The sequence below is a fragment of the Myxocyprinus asiaticus genome, chromosome 12, assembly GCF_019703515.2.
Source record: "Myxocyprinus asiaticus isolate MX2 ecotype Aquarium Trade chromosome 12, UBuf_Myxa_2, whole genome shotgun sequence".
Lineage (NCBI taxonomy): Eukaryota > Metazoa > Chordata > Actinopteri > Cypriniformes > Catostomidae > Myxocyprinus > Myxocyprinus asiaticus.
In genome coordinates, this window is record NC_059355.1 from 38807071 (window position 1) to 38825606 (window position 18536).

At 39.3% G+C, this 18536-nt stretch overlaps 1 protein-coding gene across 1 annotated transcript; it reads right to left on the minus strand.

Moving 5' to 3' along the window:
• Positions 1–1014: 1014 nt before the first annotated feature.
• Positions 1015–12618, minus strand: LOC127449141 (inositol hexakisphosphate kinase 2-like). The gene is made up of 5 exons (XM_051712348.1): positions 12016–12618; positions 7586–7799; positions 4625–4797; positions 3516–3691; positions 1015–2428 (listed from the first exon to the last, which is right to left on the minus strand). Exons 1-5 carry the CDS (start codon positions 12224–12226, stop codon positions 1817–1819), a joined length of 1386 nt encoding a protein of 461 aa, XP_051568308.1. The 5' UTR covers positions 12227–12618; the 3' UTR covers positions 1015–1816.
• Between the last annotated feature and the right edge of the window lie 5918 nt (positions 12619–18536).

The window sequence follows — 18536 nt, forward strand, 5'->3', positions numbered from 1 at the left end:
GCATAAAATCACGCAGATACGGGTCAGGAGCTTCAGTTAATGTTCACATAAACCATCAGAATGGAGAAAAATGTGATCTCAGTGATTTGGAGCGTGGCATGATTGTTGGCGCCTGATGGTCTGGTTTGAGTATTTCTGTAACTGCTGATCTCCTGGGATTTTCACACAAAACAGTATCTAGAATTTACTCCAAATGGTACCAAAAACAAAAAACGTCCAGTGAGTGGTGGTTCTGTGGACGGAAATGCCTTGTTGATGAGAGAGGTCAACAGAGATTATAGATATGTCTGTATGTGTGTTTATTTTTATTTGACATATTTCAAAATATGAAATGGTATGGTTAAGAATGTGTGCTTGCTTTACATGTACGTCACTGTTTCTTAGACAAGCATCTGTATATTCAAACAGCCAGCAAAGAGGAAAAGGTCAACCGGTCATCTGCCGCTTGGTCAGGCCACATTGTGTTAAATCTTCACCTAAAGTTAGACTTTGTCTCTCTAATTGTAGAAGACAAGAATTGGATTGACCTGCAATATTACAAACATTTGGTGTATGAGGTGACAAAACATGATGCTTTGCTTGGTAGATAATGACTATGAAAGCTAACTGCAAAGTTAAATAAAACTTAAGGTGCATTGGAGCAGATCTCAGAGTTTTCTATTTCACAGTGTAGAATTTCTGCCTTTCTATTGCATTATTTTATTACGTTTGATTGGATGTTGATTCTAGCAGCCTCAGTTAATGGATTACTACAGGATAACACTGCTAGATGCAGTATTACATTAAAATCTAGAAAAATAATTAGTTATATATTCCTAGTAAAGATCCACAGTCTTTCATTCTATCCACCTTTTGTGCATTTTATTATTTTAACCAACTTCATTCTTTCTATTTTTATTTTTGTGTTCAGGATCTTTTCAGACATTAGCTGGCCTTTAGTGAGTCTTAGTGACTAACTGTAACTTTATCTGAGAGGACTGAGCATATCTTGCTTGAAAATAAAAGAAATAAGAATGTAACACAAACAAGTTTTATTTTGCCTCCAACATACCGTGTACAACAGATATACGAAATAGAGGTATTTGAACATGTCAAATAATAATATTTATTAATATAATTATTTTAACATTGATAACATGGAATGTAGTCTTTGTGTCTCCATTCACTTTTTAATGCTTTTTTTCTAGTTTATTTAGGAAACATGACAAATAAATAAAGCTTTATTATAGTCTCTGTATGTCAACTAACTATCTGAATATAGTCATCTCTTCACAATGGGAAAAGGTGCAGGGGATGTTCTGGTAGAGTGAAAGTTAACAGTCTTCCTTTTCTCTGCCTACTGTTTTTTCCCATCCAACAGAGATTGCTCAGGAACAAGAACAAATCCACATTCCGGAACCTTCAAGGAATGAGTGGATCGGAGTCAGTTCTTTTTTCTGTAAATAACTTTTGCACTGTGTATTATCCTTTTAATAAATAAAACAAATAGAGGAACAGCATAAACCTTGTAACAGCTCAGTGGGGTAGTGAGTAAAACTACTAATCACTGAGTAAACAGATCATGTGACTTCTCAATATTAGCTTCTTGACCCTTTTTTAACCCTATATGCACACAAAAACAATATCGGCATAAAGACACCAACAAAAACAAATAAACAGTTTGAGCTTTGAGAGTCCTTTTACTGAGTCCTTATCTCAATGGTTAGAAAGAATGAGGGAAAGAAAAAGAGAACAAAGTGATGGACTGCATTTCCCTATTTTGAACCCATGCTGGTTTTTAAGGTGTTCGGGCAGGGACTGCAAGCTGAGCAATGGTTTAATCTGAGCTGTGGTCCTCGAGTTGGGAAATGATGGTGATGAGGTTCTCCAAACCGAAGATGTAACCTCTATCTTGGCCTTCATGGACTACACTGTCCTCCCCATAATGCCTACATGTGGTATGGGCAAAGTCAATCATGCGGACGTCCACCAATGGGCCGCTTTCTGACCTGGCCATGTGTCGCACCACAGCTGAGCTGTTGCTAACGCCACTACTGCTGCAAGCACCACTGTTGCTGTTACTAGCTGCTCCTGCACCATGAGGGAAACCAAAAGCACCCCCCTCTTCTTCTTCTTCCTCCTCCTCTTCCTCCTCTTCTTCTTCTTCCTCCTCTTCTGAAAGCCCGTCCTCTGCGGGGTGGCGGGACCGCGGAGGGTCTCCGTCGTAGATTATGAGCAGCGAGCTAGAGTAAAATCGGTAGCTTTCGCAGTCCTCCAGGGCTGCTTGCATTTCTCGCAGTCTCCGCAGCACCGGTGACAGGAGCTCCCGTCTTAAGCATCTCCCGTCGTGGAAGAACTGAAAAATGGCCTCTTTGAAGCCAGACAGGGTCAGCTTACGGCCGTGATACTTGTTCATGAACATGAGCTGCCCCGTGTCTGAATGGTACACCTGTAGTGAAAGTGAAGAGGTGGCAGGAGATTAATAAAACATTGCTTTAAAGTGTTTTTAAGTAGCTAACACTTTCCTTATTGTATCTAGGCTTTCCATAATCTAGTGGTAAACCGTTTTTATAAACATTTTTAAAGAATATTTCCTCAAAACTTTTTGAAATAATAACTTGTATTGAACCCGAAATATTCTTGTAAGCTACATTGACAGCATTTGTGGCATAATGTTGATTGCCACAAAAATAATTTAGACTTGTCCCTCCTTTTCTTAAAAAAAAAAGAAGCAAAAATTGTGGTTACTGTGAATCACTTACAATGGAACTGAATGAGGCCAATCTGTAAACGTTAAAATACTCACCGTTTTAAAAGTATAGGCACAAGATGTAAACAACATGCATTTAACCTGATTTAAGTGTGATAAAATCACTTACTAACCCTGTGTAAAGTAATATCCAATTTTACAACTTCGTTGCCATGATGACGGAAAACCGTAAACCCTAAAACAGCTGTAAAAACGACAATTTAAACAACTTTACAGCTCAAATAAATACACAAGTTTTAACAGAAGAATTAATGCAAGTGCTTTTATAATATTATGAGCTGACATTTCTGCCTTTAAACCTTCCAAAAATTGGCAACCATTTACTTCCATTGTAAGTGCCTCAATGTAACACCCTGTCTACACCAAAAGCAATAGAACCCATTATAATTAATGATGCTGTCTACACTTGACGCGTCTGTTGCAGCACGTCATGTTGTGCCAACAGTAAACGGGTGTCCTGTTCCATTTTACACTGCACGCGCTGGCGCTACTACTGCAACAACACAAATAAATGGATTAGAACGTTCAAGTTGACACATCCAGTGTAGAAATTATATTGTTGTGGTAATCAATATTATGCCACAAATGCTATTGATTGAGTTTAACTTGTCTTGGACACAGAATATTCCTTTAAGGCATGATTTTCTAAATAAATTTCTATAAAAAAAGCGCTATACAAATAAAATTGACTTGAAAATTTACTTTGGAACTGACAAGTAAGATCTAATATATCAGTCTATTACTCATTGCATCAAGATAAGCTGACCTGCATGCCACAGAGGCGGACTCCGATGCTGGCTGATGTGCTCTGCTGACACTTTCGGATCTGCACTGCCTTCTTTTCCTCTGAGGCGTCATCCCCATGCTGCCTCGTGCCCATCTTCAGATCAAGCACGCATGGAACTGTGTGGCGCCACGTCAGGTTCTCTAACAGGATAAATTCTACAGGGAGGTGCTGGGTTAAGGCAAATGCAGACTTTCCTTTCTTTTTAATATTGTACGATACAATTAACCTTTGTGGTATTGTTGTATGACAAATGCTGATTGAACTCTCCTGTGGTATTGTTCTAGTTGCCAATTTGCATTCGAATAGATGCTTTACCATTTGCTGTTGTACAAAATGCCCTGCCAGAGAAATTCAGGTAATTCTATGAAAAGTAAAGAGACCTTTTGTTTTACATCACATGTAGTATGAATATGTAGCAGTGGGGGAAATACTCAGTCCAACATCTACAATATGATGTCTATTGTCTTTACACATCTGTTCAGTGCCAATTCAACATCAAAAGCACCAATATTTTTTTTTTCAATGGCCGATGCCAATATCGTGCTAATGCTAATATACATAATACAATTCAATGGTGGCAAATAAGATGTGTTCAAAAGACTTATTTCATCCAATACTAACTCGATTTACAAAAAAAGAAAAAAAAAAAGAAAAGAAAAAAGCGCATTATTTATTGACAAGGCTGTCGACAGAATTTAGAGCTGACACAAGTGGCAACGATTATAAGCAGATGCAATAATCTTCAATCTGGTCGATAACTACCCATCAACGTACATATAACTCTGCTGTCAATCACCGTAACTCTCCTTAAGTGACATACTGGCTAAAAAAGCAAGGAAAAATCCAGGCTACTCCACACTAACAACATAAACATGAAAAGAAACTGAAATTGACACTATGGTAAATTCTAACACCCTGAAGTGGTTTATTTTGTGATAATGACAGTCTGACCATACATTATGCCACTTATTACATGGCTACTTACCAAATAAACAAATAAAACAGACATAGAGACTACAGCTGCTGTAGAGCGATAAAACCACACTACACTAGTCTCTCCATTGTATGTGTCAGCAGTTGAAGGATACTGTATTGGTTGCGATGTTTTGCATTCTCCTTCATCCTCTGCAGGTGTTGCTGGTGGCACTTGAGGCTCCAGGGGTTGTGCTTGAGCTGAGGGCCGGTAGCAATACTGCTCTCTAGGCTGTAGTAGAGAACCTCAGCCTGCTGAAGCCACTCCAGCTCCTCCTCGCGTTTCATACTGGGGGGAGAGGACACAGGTGGGTCAGCCAGACAGACAGATTGGGTTCACAGCAAGACACTCCCTGGATCAGACATTTTTGAACTTTCTTGAAGTACAACATGATTATGAATCACATACTGCGATTCATGCATGGGCTTGTATGATTTAATCCTACCAAGACGTGCAGTATATGAGTTTTGCATATGCTACATCTCAGATAATTGCATTTCCTCATGCTTTAAAGAAGGGTGGTGTACAGTGGGTATTATCCACAACTCCTATAATCCCAAATCGAGAATGAACGAATGCACTCTTTTCTCCCCTATGCCAGTCACACTGAGGTCAAGCCTAAGTCACTAAGCTACACTGTAGTTTCATAACCTCCTGCTAAACTTTGGCTCAAACTGCACATTTGCACTTGTCAGGCTGCCAGGAGCTGAGAGTGCATCTGTTCGGCCCAGCTGGGCGTGCTGTGGGTCAGTGTACTGCTCAGTGCCTTAACATGAGGACAAGGATGCTGTGATGTGTCACATTCCCACTGAGTCAGCCATGTGCTGAGCAGGGCCATTATTACAAGATAACAAAGGCTGGTATTATTCAAGAGATGTCTTAAACTAAGGTCATTGGTACTTGTTGGGTGATGTGGCATAGGGTTAAAGCTTAGAATAGGTAACTGGAAGGTTGCTAGTTTGATCCCCTCAAGGAAGAAGCCGTGACCGTTCACAATTTCGACCTTGATCAAGGCCCTTAGCACTTGCTCCAGAGTGATTGCTTTTGTAACAAGTGTACTTGTAAGTTGCTTTGGATAAAAGCAACGGCGAATGATTACTTAATTACAAAATGTACTTTTGCAAGGGTTTAACAAACCGTTTGTTTCAGGGGTAGAAGTCAAAAGTGAATACAGTTCAACAGTGCGACACAAAAATATAAAAACTACTTTAAAGTATATTCTGGGTTCAATACAAGTTAAGCTCAATCAACAGCATTTGTATTTCGAAAATTATTTCGACTCGTTCCTCCTTTTCTTTAAAAAAAAAAAAAATAATCAAAAATCAAAGCTACAGTGAGGCACTTACAATGGAAGTAAATAGGGCCAATTTTTGGAGGGTTTAAAAAGGCAGAAATGTTAAGATAATATATATATATTTTTAAAAGCACTTGAATTCTTCTGTTAAAACTTGTGTATTATTTGAGCTGTAAGACTTTCAGCGTAACATTGTCGTGGTAACAAAGTTGTAAAATTGGATAGAACTTCAAACAGAAAAGGTTAGCAAGTAATTTATACTTATATAACAATAATCATGTTTTCATGCATAATATTCACGTCTTGTGGCTATACTTTTCAAACAGCGAGTATTTTAACATTTACTGATTGGCCCCCATTCACTTCCATTGGAAATGCCTCACTATAACACAGATTTATTACTTATTTTTAAAGGAAGGACAAATTAATTTTAGTGGTTATCAACATTATTCCACAAATGCTGTTGATTGACTGGACCAATCCCACCTACAAGTCTTTATGATAGGCCGGGTAGGGTTGCACCAGCTGTGTGAAAGGTCTCATGTAAGTTGGGACGTAAAGTTCATACTAAGGGCTTAGTAACTACTAGATAGTAAGTCAATGCTTAATTTGGTTGCACCACCTGTTCTTAAGGCAAGACAAGCAGGTCGTAAGCTCTACGTAATGCGTAGTCGCATAATATGACGTTTACCTTAATTGACCCAATAAATATCCTTCAAATTTGTACACAGAAGTGTTAAAAAGCTGTGAATTTCAATTTGATCTTGTTACGATTGATGTTCAAACCTTGTTTGCTCACGTAACTGTCAGCTGCAATAAATTATATCCCCATTAATATACAATACGTAATAAAAGTAGATTTGACAAATAGTATATTTGCCCTGTGTAAATAACAATATATAGGAACTGTATCTAAAATAAATAGGGTGTGATAAATAAATACTAATACAACAGGTTGGAAAAATAGACATTTATTAATTTGAATATCCTATATATATTTTGAATGTGTTGAAACTAAAAACTGCACCGTTAGAATGGTTTCATGCTGAAGAGCCGCTTAAAAGTATTTTTTTTCCCACTCTCGTAAATGTTAACGAGTGTAAATGTAAAAAACATACTGTATGTTGAAAGGACTGAAGCCTGTCATGCAAAAAATGAGCTCATTGATGTCATAAAATATCAGTCTGCTTTTATATTCCATCCGTTACTCCTGGTCGGAGGCTTCTGTAAATATTTAGTTATACGTAGGGTTACGTCCTACCGAAGTTTAATGGTGCAGCGCTCAAATACTTAGTAGTGCGTAAATTGTGACTTAGTGCCCATTTACGCCACAACTAGGCTAAGTTGTAACTTACGTATCGGTGGTGCAACTGGCCCCTAGAAATGGCTCATACGTTTTTTTTGGTGCCCATTTTAATGTCCATCAGGCAAAATTTGTCAGTCCGATTGCTTAAAGTAAAAGCACACCTCTCCTCAAATGTTTGAGGTACTTATCATCCATGTCCGTAGCACAAATGGTACGGGAAAAGTTACACACCAAAGTTTAATACTCAAGAGTTAAGGGTTTGCTCAAATCCCTATCCCTAAATATTCAGACAATAGTAATAGTGATGCTTGTCTTAGAAAGCACCTCTAATAAGTAGAACTAGGAATATAATTTTCTGTTGATGCACAACCCATTAGCCTCTCCTTGGGTATAAATGTACTCTTTTTAAAAAAAATGTGCATATGTTACACACACTGACAGATCAATAGCACAAGAAATTGTTACCGTCCCCTTACCTCTTGTCCTTATCCTTGCGAGAGTGTCTGGATCTGTCCTTGCTGTAGCCCTCATTGTCCAGCAGCATCTTGCTGACCCACTTCATCTTGTTTTTGGGCTCCAGGTCGGCCGAGGGATCCATGTTTTCCAGGTCCCCAAGCTCACTGTGCAGAGGGTATGCAATAAGACACAAATTCCCTTCCTCATCCTCCTCAAAACTTACCGACACCACACCTGCAGAGATAGAGAGGATAAAGATGGAGTGGGAGAGAGAGACAAAAAAGAAATTAAGTCAAAGGTGAAATCGTATTCACTTTACATCAGCAAACAGGAAGCAGTCAAAAGTCTGAGCTTAAATTAAACTGTCTGAGAAATCTTTAATATCTCTTACCCACTTCTCTTTTTTTGCGCTTAAAAGCTTGCCAGTCTTTAACAAAAACTACTGAGTCGAAAGCACGGGCTGCTCCTAACCTGATTGAAATCACACAATCCACAACAAACAAATAATAGGACAAAGATATGTGCAAGAGAGAGAGAGAGAAAGAGGGAAAAGCAAGAAACAAAGAGAGCTGGGGTTTGGGGAGAAAGAGAAGGCTAGGAAACAACAACAGCCAATGTAGTGGTATAGCAGTCGCTTTACTGCATCGTTTTTCTGAATCTGCACACACACAATTGCAGCAAACCACACCAAATTTCTTCCAATCAACTCTAAATGAAAGATTAATTCATCCCACAAAAAAATGACACGAGGCTAAAGATATGATGAAACCAACACTATTTATTGACAAATATCAAAACTCAACAGTTTATGACTCAAATTCAAGATTTATATCAAAAGCATCTCATAAAACACAATATAAACCAAAACATCAGAAAAGGAAAAACGTCAAAGGAAGAGTTATGAACCACAGACCAGAAAAAGTCCAAAACCATATAATGATGACGTACACAAGAGACCCCCAGAAAGGAATTTTTTTTGCATGCGATACAATAACAAATTTATGCCATCTTCATGGATTACAGAAATTGCACATCATATTTCACCCCAAAATCAAAAGAACAAATATTAAGAAATTATATTTTTAACATAAAACATAAAGCATATCTTTAAGACGATTGAGATAATTTTCATTCTAACATTATTTTCATGACATTTAAACACATTCCCCCCTAAAAATGTAATTTACCATTGCACTTTCTATTGTTTTTTATTATTGTTATTTTTAGAACTCCCGTTATTCTCTATGGTGATTCATATTAGATTTAGAATACTGTAATATAATAATTTTTGTGCAATATCTACTTTAAATCAGCATAAACTGACTGATGAACAAGGTACCTAATATATATATATATATATATATATATATATATATATATATATATATACACACACACACACAGCTCTGGAAAAAATTAAGAGACCACTGCAAAATTATCAGTTTCTCTGGATTTACTATTTTTTGCATCAGTCAGTAGTAAGAATTCACAGTTGAGATATTAACATAGTTTAAAACAGGTTTAACAAAGTAACAAATGCATGCAATATGATATTACACAGCAATTTTATAGTTCAGAAAATCATGTAGTTTAAAAGACCATATGAAATCACTAAGGAGATGTCATAGCATTATTTTGTTTTGATGCCCATCCTCCACCCTCCCCCAATACAGAACAGATGCCCTGTGCACTTATCACACTGGAAACCAGGGCATTTAAATGATGGGATACAGAGTACGTCTACAGAGTTCATTAGTACAGAGTAAAGGCAAAGTGTATACAGGTGAGGGTTCCGAGGCAGATGCACATGTCTGTCAATGTAATCTGATTGAGCTTGTCTTTCCATGTGCATCCTCAGAACTGACAGCTAATCTTGAAACCAAAAAGAGAGCGAGTCTATACTGTTGTTTGTCAGCAGTCTTTCCTTGTCCAAGTTTGTTAGTCCAGACAAAAGTCCACATCCAGATATTGTTTCTCAAACAAAACTCTGGCATCCAGGTGTATGTGTTAAAAAGTATACAATGACTTACCTGACAGGGACCCTTTTAATAAAATTAAAGGTGCAGTATGTAAGATTCAGAAACCCTTGTTATTAATGACATACAATTTCATTTCACAAATAAAAACCATGTGTTAGGCCATCTTTGTCCGATGCCCTTTATTTAGTGTGTGAGTGCACATGTTAGAATTTTTGTGATATGCATGAGTTGCTGCACGTAGACACGCTGCTGAACACAACAAGTATTTTGATCCCTATTCACTCAACACTCCTCTCATTTTATCATGCAGAAACGGTCACGGGACACCAGTGAAATTGCATTTATGTCAAAACAAAGTACAGATACATTTTCATTTTTTGGTTTAATTTTTTATTTAATATTTTATTTTTATTTATTTTTTTTAATCGCCAAATGTCTTGAAGTCATGTCGCAAGAACCAATGAGGTTTGATGTTCTTCGCTTATATTTGACGGCAGTATTGGCATTCAGCACTTTATAACTGATTTGATTTGAAAGTAAATAACTTCAATTTCATACCATTTTCAGTTTCTATTTCGTACTATTGTGTTTTGTTTTTGGAGCTTGACTGAACGGAATAACTATTTGCCTCCATTTTATGGCAAATAAACCCTGTGAAGACATGTTAAATGGAGTTCTAAACAAAGGTTTAGGAAGAACTTGTCAAGTTAGTCCTGTCAATCATAATGCAAGCACATTCTGTATAAGCAGCTGCTTACCTCACTCCCATGACGATTCTTCTGGCAACCCTTCACCACCCCTACTCCTTCATTATTAATCTTCACTAACTTCTGTTAAAGGTGCACTATGTAAGATTCAGAAACCCTTGATATTAATGACACCTGTGGCCGTTAAGTGAACTGCAGCCAGCTACCTGTTGCTCGTGCTTGTGCACACACTCCATAGGGATGCGAGCAAACATCGACCAAAACAATGACGTGACGTACAAAGAGACTGAACGTGATTCACCGATATCATCCTGACAGATGAGGTAGCATAATTAAAATTACACAGTTATGATTGTTTTACTACAAACTTTGAGACTGCATATTATATTTGACTCTCCAGTGCTGGAACAGGGCTTAAACAAAGTGTGGATATAGGTCTGACTATGTGAGACTGTAGTTTGAAGTAATCACTTTTCTTTGCATGATACATCGACTGCATTTATATGATAGCCTATGTCGGCGTTATCTAGCTAGCCAGCTTTATCAATAGCTGTTAGCTAAATTTGGTGGATGATGACAGTAGCTCTTAAAGAAATAGACTGTACATTATAAATATTTTGACAAAATTCAGTATTGATGTGATTTCATCACAACTGACGTTTTGATATATTGATGCGCTATTGTTTTATAACAATAGAATGTATATATTTTCTGTATAGCTAAGTTAGGTTACACTAATGAATGGAGCTTTTTGCATTATCTTGAACATTGTCTAGCATTCATTTCTTGTATTATTGTAGTTTACCTTGCTGAATAATTACAGGTTAACATTGACATTAACCTGACTTTTAGTATAAAGAGAAGATCGTTGAAATTATATTAAAGTTACGAAGAAAGGTAGCTTGCAATTTGTCAGCGTTAGCAGGCAAGATCAAGTTAGCTAAAATTACACAGATCAATTCTTATGGCACTGTATTTCACATGCTTTGCAGTTTTGTAAGCTTACCTGTCCAATAAGAAGAACGCCAATTCAGAGTCGGTTTTGATCCCCAAAACCGAACGAAGGTCCCTCCAGGAATCAAATGCCCTGCCGATGTTCACTCTAGTTTTCGCTCGACCACGATCACGTTCCCACTTAGCCAGACGGGATTCAGTAGATAAATGTTGTTGTTTTTTTTTGTTTTTTTGTTTTGGCTTACTCTGTGTTTGTGTAGGAGTCGGTGTTGTGCTGGAAGCCAGACATTTGCTGGATTCCATCTCTAAGATAATGTTACCTAGTGTTGCAGACTGTCTACTGATGCTGTTGAATAGCAGAAGTGAAGCTACTTTCTGTGGCAAGGCTCTCGGGAGCGCGCATAAACGTCACATCCTTTGGATTTTCCCGGCAAAAGAGACCCGCTCGCTTTGCATGAAAATCGGTCTACAGGCTGTAGTGGTAACCTAGGAAGTCAGGGAAGGGCTCATTTTTTTGCATTGCGTTACAAGCCGTTCACACATTGGCAAAAAAAAGGCGAATATTACATGAGAAATGTTACATATTGCACCTTAAAAAAAAAAACATTCTAGCAAAGCACGACACCCGCGCACAATAGCGCACCCGTGTGGACACTTTTTTCAAAAAGGATGTTTTATCAGTCAAACACACTGAAAACGCATACACAGAGATACAACTATCACACCGTACGCGAAATACAGTTACAAAAGGACAAGAAACAGCAATTAAAACAAGCAGAAAAACAGAATAGACGTCAGACTGACATTTACCTCTATACTGCGGTGTAAACTTCCGCATAGCCGCAGGAAGGCTCTTGTAAAACTGGTGCTCCCGGGGGATGAGGGGCTTGCATATCGTCTGCTCGCCGAAACGGAGCACACACGAGTGTCCTCCCACTTGATGAACAAATGGCTCAAGCATCACCCCTTTCCCCAAATACCTCTGCTGCTCTGTCTGCATCCCTTCGATGGCCGGGCTCATCCTCCGGGGGCATTAGACTCTCACTCCTGGTCCAGCTGGACACAACAGACGTGTAGACGGAAAATAAGGAGGAGGTGAGAACGCTTGCTATCTCTCAAACTTGTGTTTTTCCACGAATCACCTTCTCACTCTGTCGAGCACTGCAGTACGTAAACAAAGAGAAACAGGAAGGAGGAAGCGCGAGACACGACATAAGAAAGAGAGAAGGTTTAGTGTTTTGTTTCAAATCCTCTTTTCTTTGACGGGAATCGGCAAACTCGTATTCTCCTTATTTAATAAGGAGCTCTGTGTTTGTTCTAAGGTTGAAATGTAAACGATTAAAGCTGTATAAACCGCATGAGGTTCAACCGTTTCCACACACGGTCTGTACTGACTGACACCGTCATCTCTTATCGAACTGACAAAATGTCACTGGTGCATCATTGGCCCCGCCTCTTACAACAAACAGGCCAATCAGAGCGCCAGGAACTGTGTTAGGCGGCGACCAGATGAGAAGACAGAAAGCGAACAAAGAGTGAGGAACGGTGGGGGAGGGGAGGAAGTCGGAGGAAAACAGTCTGGGGTACAGGGGGTGAAGAAGCTGTGAGCGACTCAGCTGTTTTTCTCACTGTGACATGAATGTTTCAGAGAAGCTGATAATGTGCACACACGAAATAGGATACAATCACCGAAAATGCAACTCTGGACAGGTTCCACAGTATGAGGTAGGGAAACGAAAAAGGCTGAATGAAAATAAACGTATTAAAAAATAATTACTAAGCAGATAACATTTACATAACCGTAATCAGGCAGGTAATGGAAAACCTGAAAATATCAAGGAATTTGAAACATGGCGTCAGTAATGAAATGTTCACCCTCATGCCGTCTTTATCTCGTATGACTTTTTTCTTCTGTGGAACACAAACGAGGAAATTTTCAAGGATTAATTAATTATTTTTTTTTCATAGAGTGTAAGTCAATGGGGTCCTAAACTTTCAAGCTCCAAAAAGGACATAAAGACAGCAATAAAATAATCAATTTCACTTGAATGGTTTAATCCATGTCTTCTGAAGTGCTACAATCACTTTAGGTGAGAAACAAAGTAAAAATTCAGTTCCTTATTTACCAAAAAGCTTCACTTTTGCCTAGTTCTCCTGTGCACATTCATGAGAGAAGCTCATACATTCGTCCTCTGGTTTGACACAAACGCACTTGCATGTTCTCGCAAATACTTCCAGTTGTATCGTGCATGTGTCAGTTCTTGTGTGAACATTCAAGCGAACATCAGGGCCACATTAAGGTACCTCGGGGCCCATGGGCTTAAAGTTCCGCTGGGTGGGGTTGGGGGGTCTTGGGGGATGGCTGTTGTTTTATGAACATGCACTACACAGATGGCTTTACAGGGCTCTACACTTACATAAAAAAAAAATAAATAAAAAAAAAATTAGGAGCACAGTTTTTTTAGAGATGGTAACGTTAATGTGCCGCAATATAACATGCACAAAAAGGCATGAGAAAACTGAGCTCATCAGTTATGACAAATTCAGGAACATAGTGTGAGTCATGACAAAGGAGTTTAAAATCTTATAAACCAAATGTAATATTTTCAGTTAATTTGACAGGCTGTCTGCAAAAAAACAACAGCAGCTCATGTTAACCTTGTGAACATAAATATACAAATACACAATGTTCAGTCTTTGAAGTGTTCTTAGTACACTCCAGTTCTTAGATGTATTTAAGAACTCTAAATTGACATCTGCACTGCTGAACACAATTAACGTTACTGTCACACAATGTACAACAGTCAGAGGCTGCATATTTCAGTTTGCCAGGCTTTGTCAACTTTTTTATTATTAACAATTTTTATTGATTCCATTCAACAAATTAAATAAACATAACAGAAAATGCAGAATCAAATTATATAAAATAAAACCCTTTTTCTGTGTTTATATCAGCATCTTCTGCTGAGCACTTTTAGATGCGCTTCTCCTGCGAACTACGACAGGGGAAAAGAGGGTGGTGGATGCCGTGAATGGGGCCCCTATGGGAGTTCTGGGCCCCTGGGCTTCAGCCCGTGTAAACCCGTGCATTAATGCGCCCCTGGCGAGCATGCTTCAAGCGCAAGGACACATGAATAAGCTTCTCTCATTAACATGCATAGGAAAGCTGGGTGTAAATATGGATATTTGGTATAGAATAAGGGCTACATTTTTGCTTTGTGTTTTGAGTCTATTCTATAGTCAACAAATTGGTCTGAATGGTTCTACAATCTTAAAGTCGTTATTCAGTAATCAAAAATAACTTTAAAGGTCATTGAAAAGTCATGGATATTCATTGGTCAAAAAAGTTTGGGAACTGTGTACAGGGCCCAAGACAAATGTTATATGAGTGGATCCCCTTCTCCCTGGGCCCAATAGAAAGACCGGATACAATTTGGGGCCACATTGTGTTTTGATGAGTAATGTTTATTGAAAAGACACTTGGATGTAAGGTGGATGCATGTATCATGAACACTAGGACATTGGCAGTAGTGGTGGACCACAGACAGAGCGTTTGACTTTAATCTCTTTTAATCTCCCACATGCTGGAAACTCACCAGTGGAAAAATGTGCCATGGAAAATTAAGGAGAGAAAGAAAAACATGAATAACCACTACAGAGCAGGGAACCCTCTTATTTAGATTGCCATTTACAGAAATCTTCACAATATAGAGATTTTAGATTAAAACTTTATTATTAACCTATTACACAGCCCTAAGGAATACATGAATCTTATTGGCCAATCATGACACTATGTGATCAAATACTGTATGTTTGTATAATGACAATTAACCATTGTCCCAGGCAACCAATATCATACATAGTTGTGTTAGTTTTATGTCTCTCATATCACTGTGCAGTCTCTTTTTTACCACATAAGATCATTTAAATGCAAATCAATATTTCTTGCTCATTTAAATATTTATTTGGTTAGTAGTTGTGTAGTAAAGGGGATCATGTTCAATCAGCCGGTCATTATTCCTGACATTACGGGCTGTACATTATCCCTTAACATGTTTCAGATTGTGACCTGGTGTAGCAAGTAAAGGATGGGCAAGGAGGTGGCGGGAACTGGCAGAACAGTCAACATAACTTTAATGACATAAACTAACTTAAACATAACATAAAACACACAGACAGCGTGGCCGCATGCGTCTCTCTCTCTCTCTCTCGAACTGGCGCCCCATCTCCTCTTTATTCCTCTCCCACTGATTGGGCTGATTCAGCGCCGGACGTCCATCGTTATGGTCTGGCCATGCCCTCCTCCTCATCACACTCCTCCGCCGCCCAATTCGTGTCAGGGAAACTTCAGGCATGACGTACTCCCCTCCCTTCCTGGAGGTGTTGCCCTTCTGGCCGTCCTTCTACCGGCAGGTCTTCCCCGCCTCTCTGGAGCCCTGGGAGAGACAAGGGGAGGGAGAGGGGAGAGGGAAAGAGCGAGGGGGAGAGACTGAGAGAGAGAGAGAGGAGAGAGAGGCAAAAACTTCCTCGCCGGTCCCCGGACACACTGTCGCCTGGTGCTCAGCCACTCCTCCACCCTCTGGTGGACGACAGCCGCTCCTCCCCTGGCGGACGGTAGTGAGTCCTCCGACCCCTGGTGGACGGTAACGGCTTCTTCCCTTCCTGGCGATTGACAGCGGTTCCTCCGACTCTCGGCGGCCAGCAGCAACTCCTCCGTACCCTGGTGGATGGCAGCGGTGAGGACTCCATGACAGTTCATCCCTCCTCCTTCCCGGGTTTCGGCACCAATGCAAGGAGGAGGCGGGAACTGGCAGAACAGTCAACATAACTTTAATGACATAAACAAACTTAAACATAACATAAAACACACAGACAGCGCGGCCGCGTGCATCTCTCTCTCTCGAACTGGCATCCCCGTCTCCTCTTTATCCCTCTCTCGCTGATTGGGCTAATACACTGCCGGGCATCCATCGTTATGGCCCAGCCACACCCTCCTCCTCGTCATACCATGGTAATGCCAAAGGGGCAAAGAATTCATTTATTCATTAATGGAACAAATACAAATTTGGGTGGTGGTGTACTTGTGGTTAGGGCTCTAAAGGCCAGTGACACAGAAGCTTGATGGTTTGATCTCAGATACACCAACCTGTGAACTTGAGAGATCCTGAGATAAACCTATCACCATTGTAACTTTAAATAGGATACATAACCCCAGGTGGCTCTTGGAGAGGGACCGTCCCTGCTATTATTACTCTGTTATACAGGGTGTTACTCTGTATAAACATCATCTGCTTAATGTTAAGTAACTAATCACAAAGCAAGCCAGTTATATAGCTGTTCAGGGAAATCTCACAAAAACATATAACATTTCATGACAATAATGATAATATAAGTGTGAGTAAATGATAATAGATTTTTTTTTTATAACTACATTTTATGTATAGAAAATGTTTATACTGTACATATAATAAAAATGTGTTTACATATAAAAAGCATTTAATTAGAACCAAGATTTATGCATTAGTTATTAAGCACATTTCCCCCAAGTGGATCCGATTCAAACTGCTAACAGTGAGAAACATCAACCTGGTCTGAGAAGGAACAGAGAGTCTCAGCATTTGCAACTGATGATGTAAAGTTTTTTCATCATCATTTGGAAATGAAACATTCTGAGCTTTGGATGAGATGAGAGTACTGAAATACTAGTCCTGAAATTAGAAATAGCTGTGGTGCTTTTGTCAGAGTTTTAACAAGGGAATTTAAGTGCTCTCAGCCAGTGCTAAGATAGTGCTCAACTCCACTTAATTCAGTCCCAGTCCTGGTACACTGTGTTTCAGCTACGGACAGAGTCTGCAGCCATAGGAGCATGACCTGCTCCGTAACCCAATAAGAGGTGGAGGCCAAAGCCAAGGCTAAGACTGGACTTCATGAATGGAGAATGCGAGACAGTAATGCGATTAGGGTCATGCTGATCCCTCTCTGTGCCTCTTAATAAGTTGAAGACACTGGGGTTGATGCACACGCTGGCATCCTCAAACCAGGACAAAGTGTACGAGTTAGCATGGTGCATGCCAGTCTGTGTATGTAGTATGTTTTTGATTTTGCAAATTATGGATGCCAAAAGATGGCAGTTGGTGTTGACTGTTAAAGCAGGTGGGATGTGTATAATAATGTCTTGAAGTAAACATGAAGTCAAAAAATAAAATGTACCCCATTTACTTTCTTGATGCATGCATCATGTTATCCCCCAGATCTTTAATCAAAATAAAATAATTTGCTCCACCACTGAAACAATTTTATTTTTTGGCTGACATCAGCAAGCAAAATCTTATTTCTCAAGCACTCTACTTCAGCCACCTGCAAACAGAGAGTGCTTTTCAAGATCCAGTCAACTCGGATAGATAAAATCAAGTCCTGGCCTACTATTTTCTTTTTTAATTTTCTTCTTGAATATCCTGTTTCACTTGAAAATACTATATGTCACATTAGGAAAGTATAACAGGTTGGGAAGGTGTTTCGAGGTTAAAACACTTTCTCCTATATTCCAACTACAAGTAAGCCATTTGTATGCTGATTTCCTGAAAAATGAGTGGGTGTGTTGCATGTTGAGCATCCCAACTGGTCAGACACAGCAACACTGGCTCAACTAATGGCATGAGTTTTGGGTGGGTCCCATCTTTATGGCCGACCAATGGCAGACAGGGGAAAAAAGTCTGAAGACATATTTGGTGCATTCCGGTTTGGGCAAAGATATTATAACTTTAAGAATGAGTGTGTATCTTTATACATTGTGCATTTTGAATCGCCGTTAGAAATGGACAAAATAATGACTTGCCCTGAATGTCTCCATGCTGCAACATTGTTTGAGAGAGAACAATTGAAAGAGGACCGAATGACCTTGAGGAACCAAGGAGCCCGAGTCGCCTGATTTTGCCCACATGATGACAGTTGCATGAGCGGTAGGGATGGATTAATATGGAGTAAATAAGAAGGTGATGACTGAGTTACTTGAAGAGCAACAGCTGACAAAGTTAGTGGAAAAGGAAAAGCAATAGATACAATCACTCCATATAAACACTATAAAGAGCTCTTAAATGCAGAAATAAATATGTATGTCACCAAAGGAACACAGGTTGGCCTACAGTATCTCCATGTGTATTTTGACCTATACACAACTATTAAGCTGTGAGATCATACTATAAGAACAAATCTAACTGACAAGCCAAAATGGACAACAATACAGGCCCATGGCCAGAGATCCCAGAACTGCCACGTCCTGTACAGGGTGGAAAATAGCTGGGCTCAGGGTAAGTCTGTTTACCAGACAGCTC

What these genes read in the sequence shown, in the direction of transcription:
- LOC127449141 (XM_051712348.1), bottom strand. Translation starts at nt 12,226, where the DNA reads ATGAGCCCGGCCATCGAAGGGATGCAGACAGAGCAGCAGAGGTATTTG. An exon ending in AAAACATCGCAACCAATACA is followed by an intron (nt 3,692 to 4,624) that starts GTATCCTTCAAC and finishes ACCTCCCTGTAG; the next exon opens with AATTTATCCTGTTAGAGAAC. An exon ending in TCCGCCTCTGTGGCATGCAG is followed by an intron (nt 2,429 to 3,515) that starts GTCAGCTTATCT and finishes CTTTCACTACAG; the next exon opens with GTGTACCATTCAGACACGGG.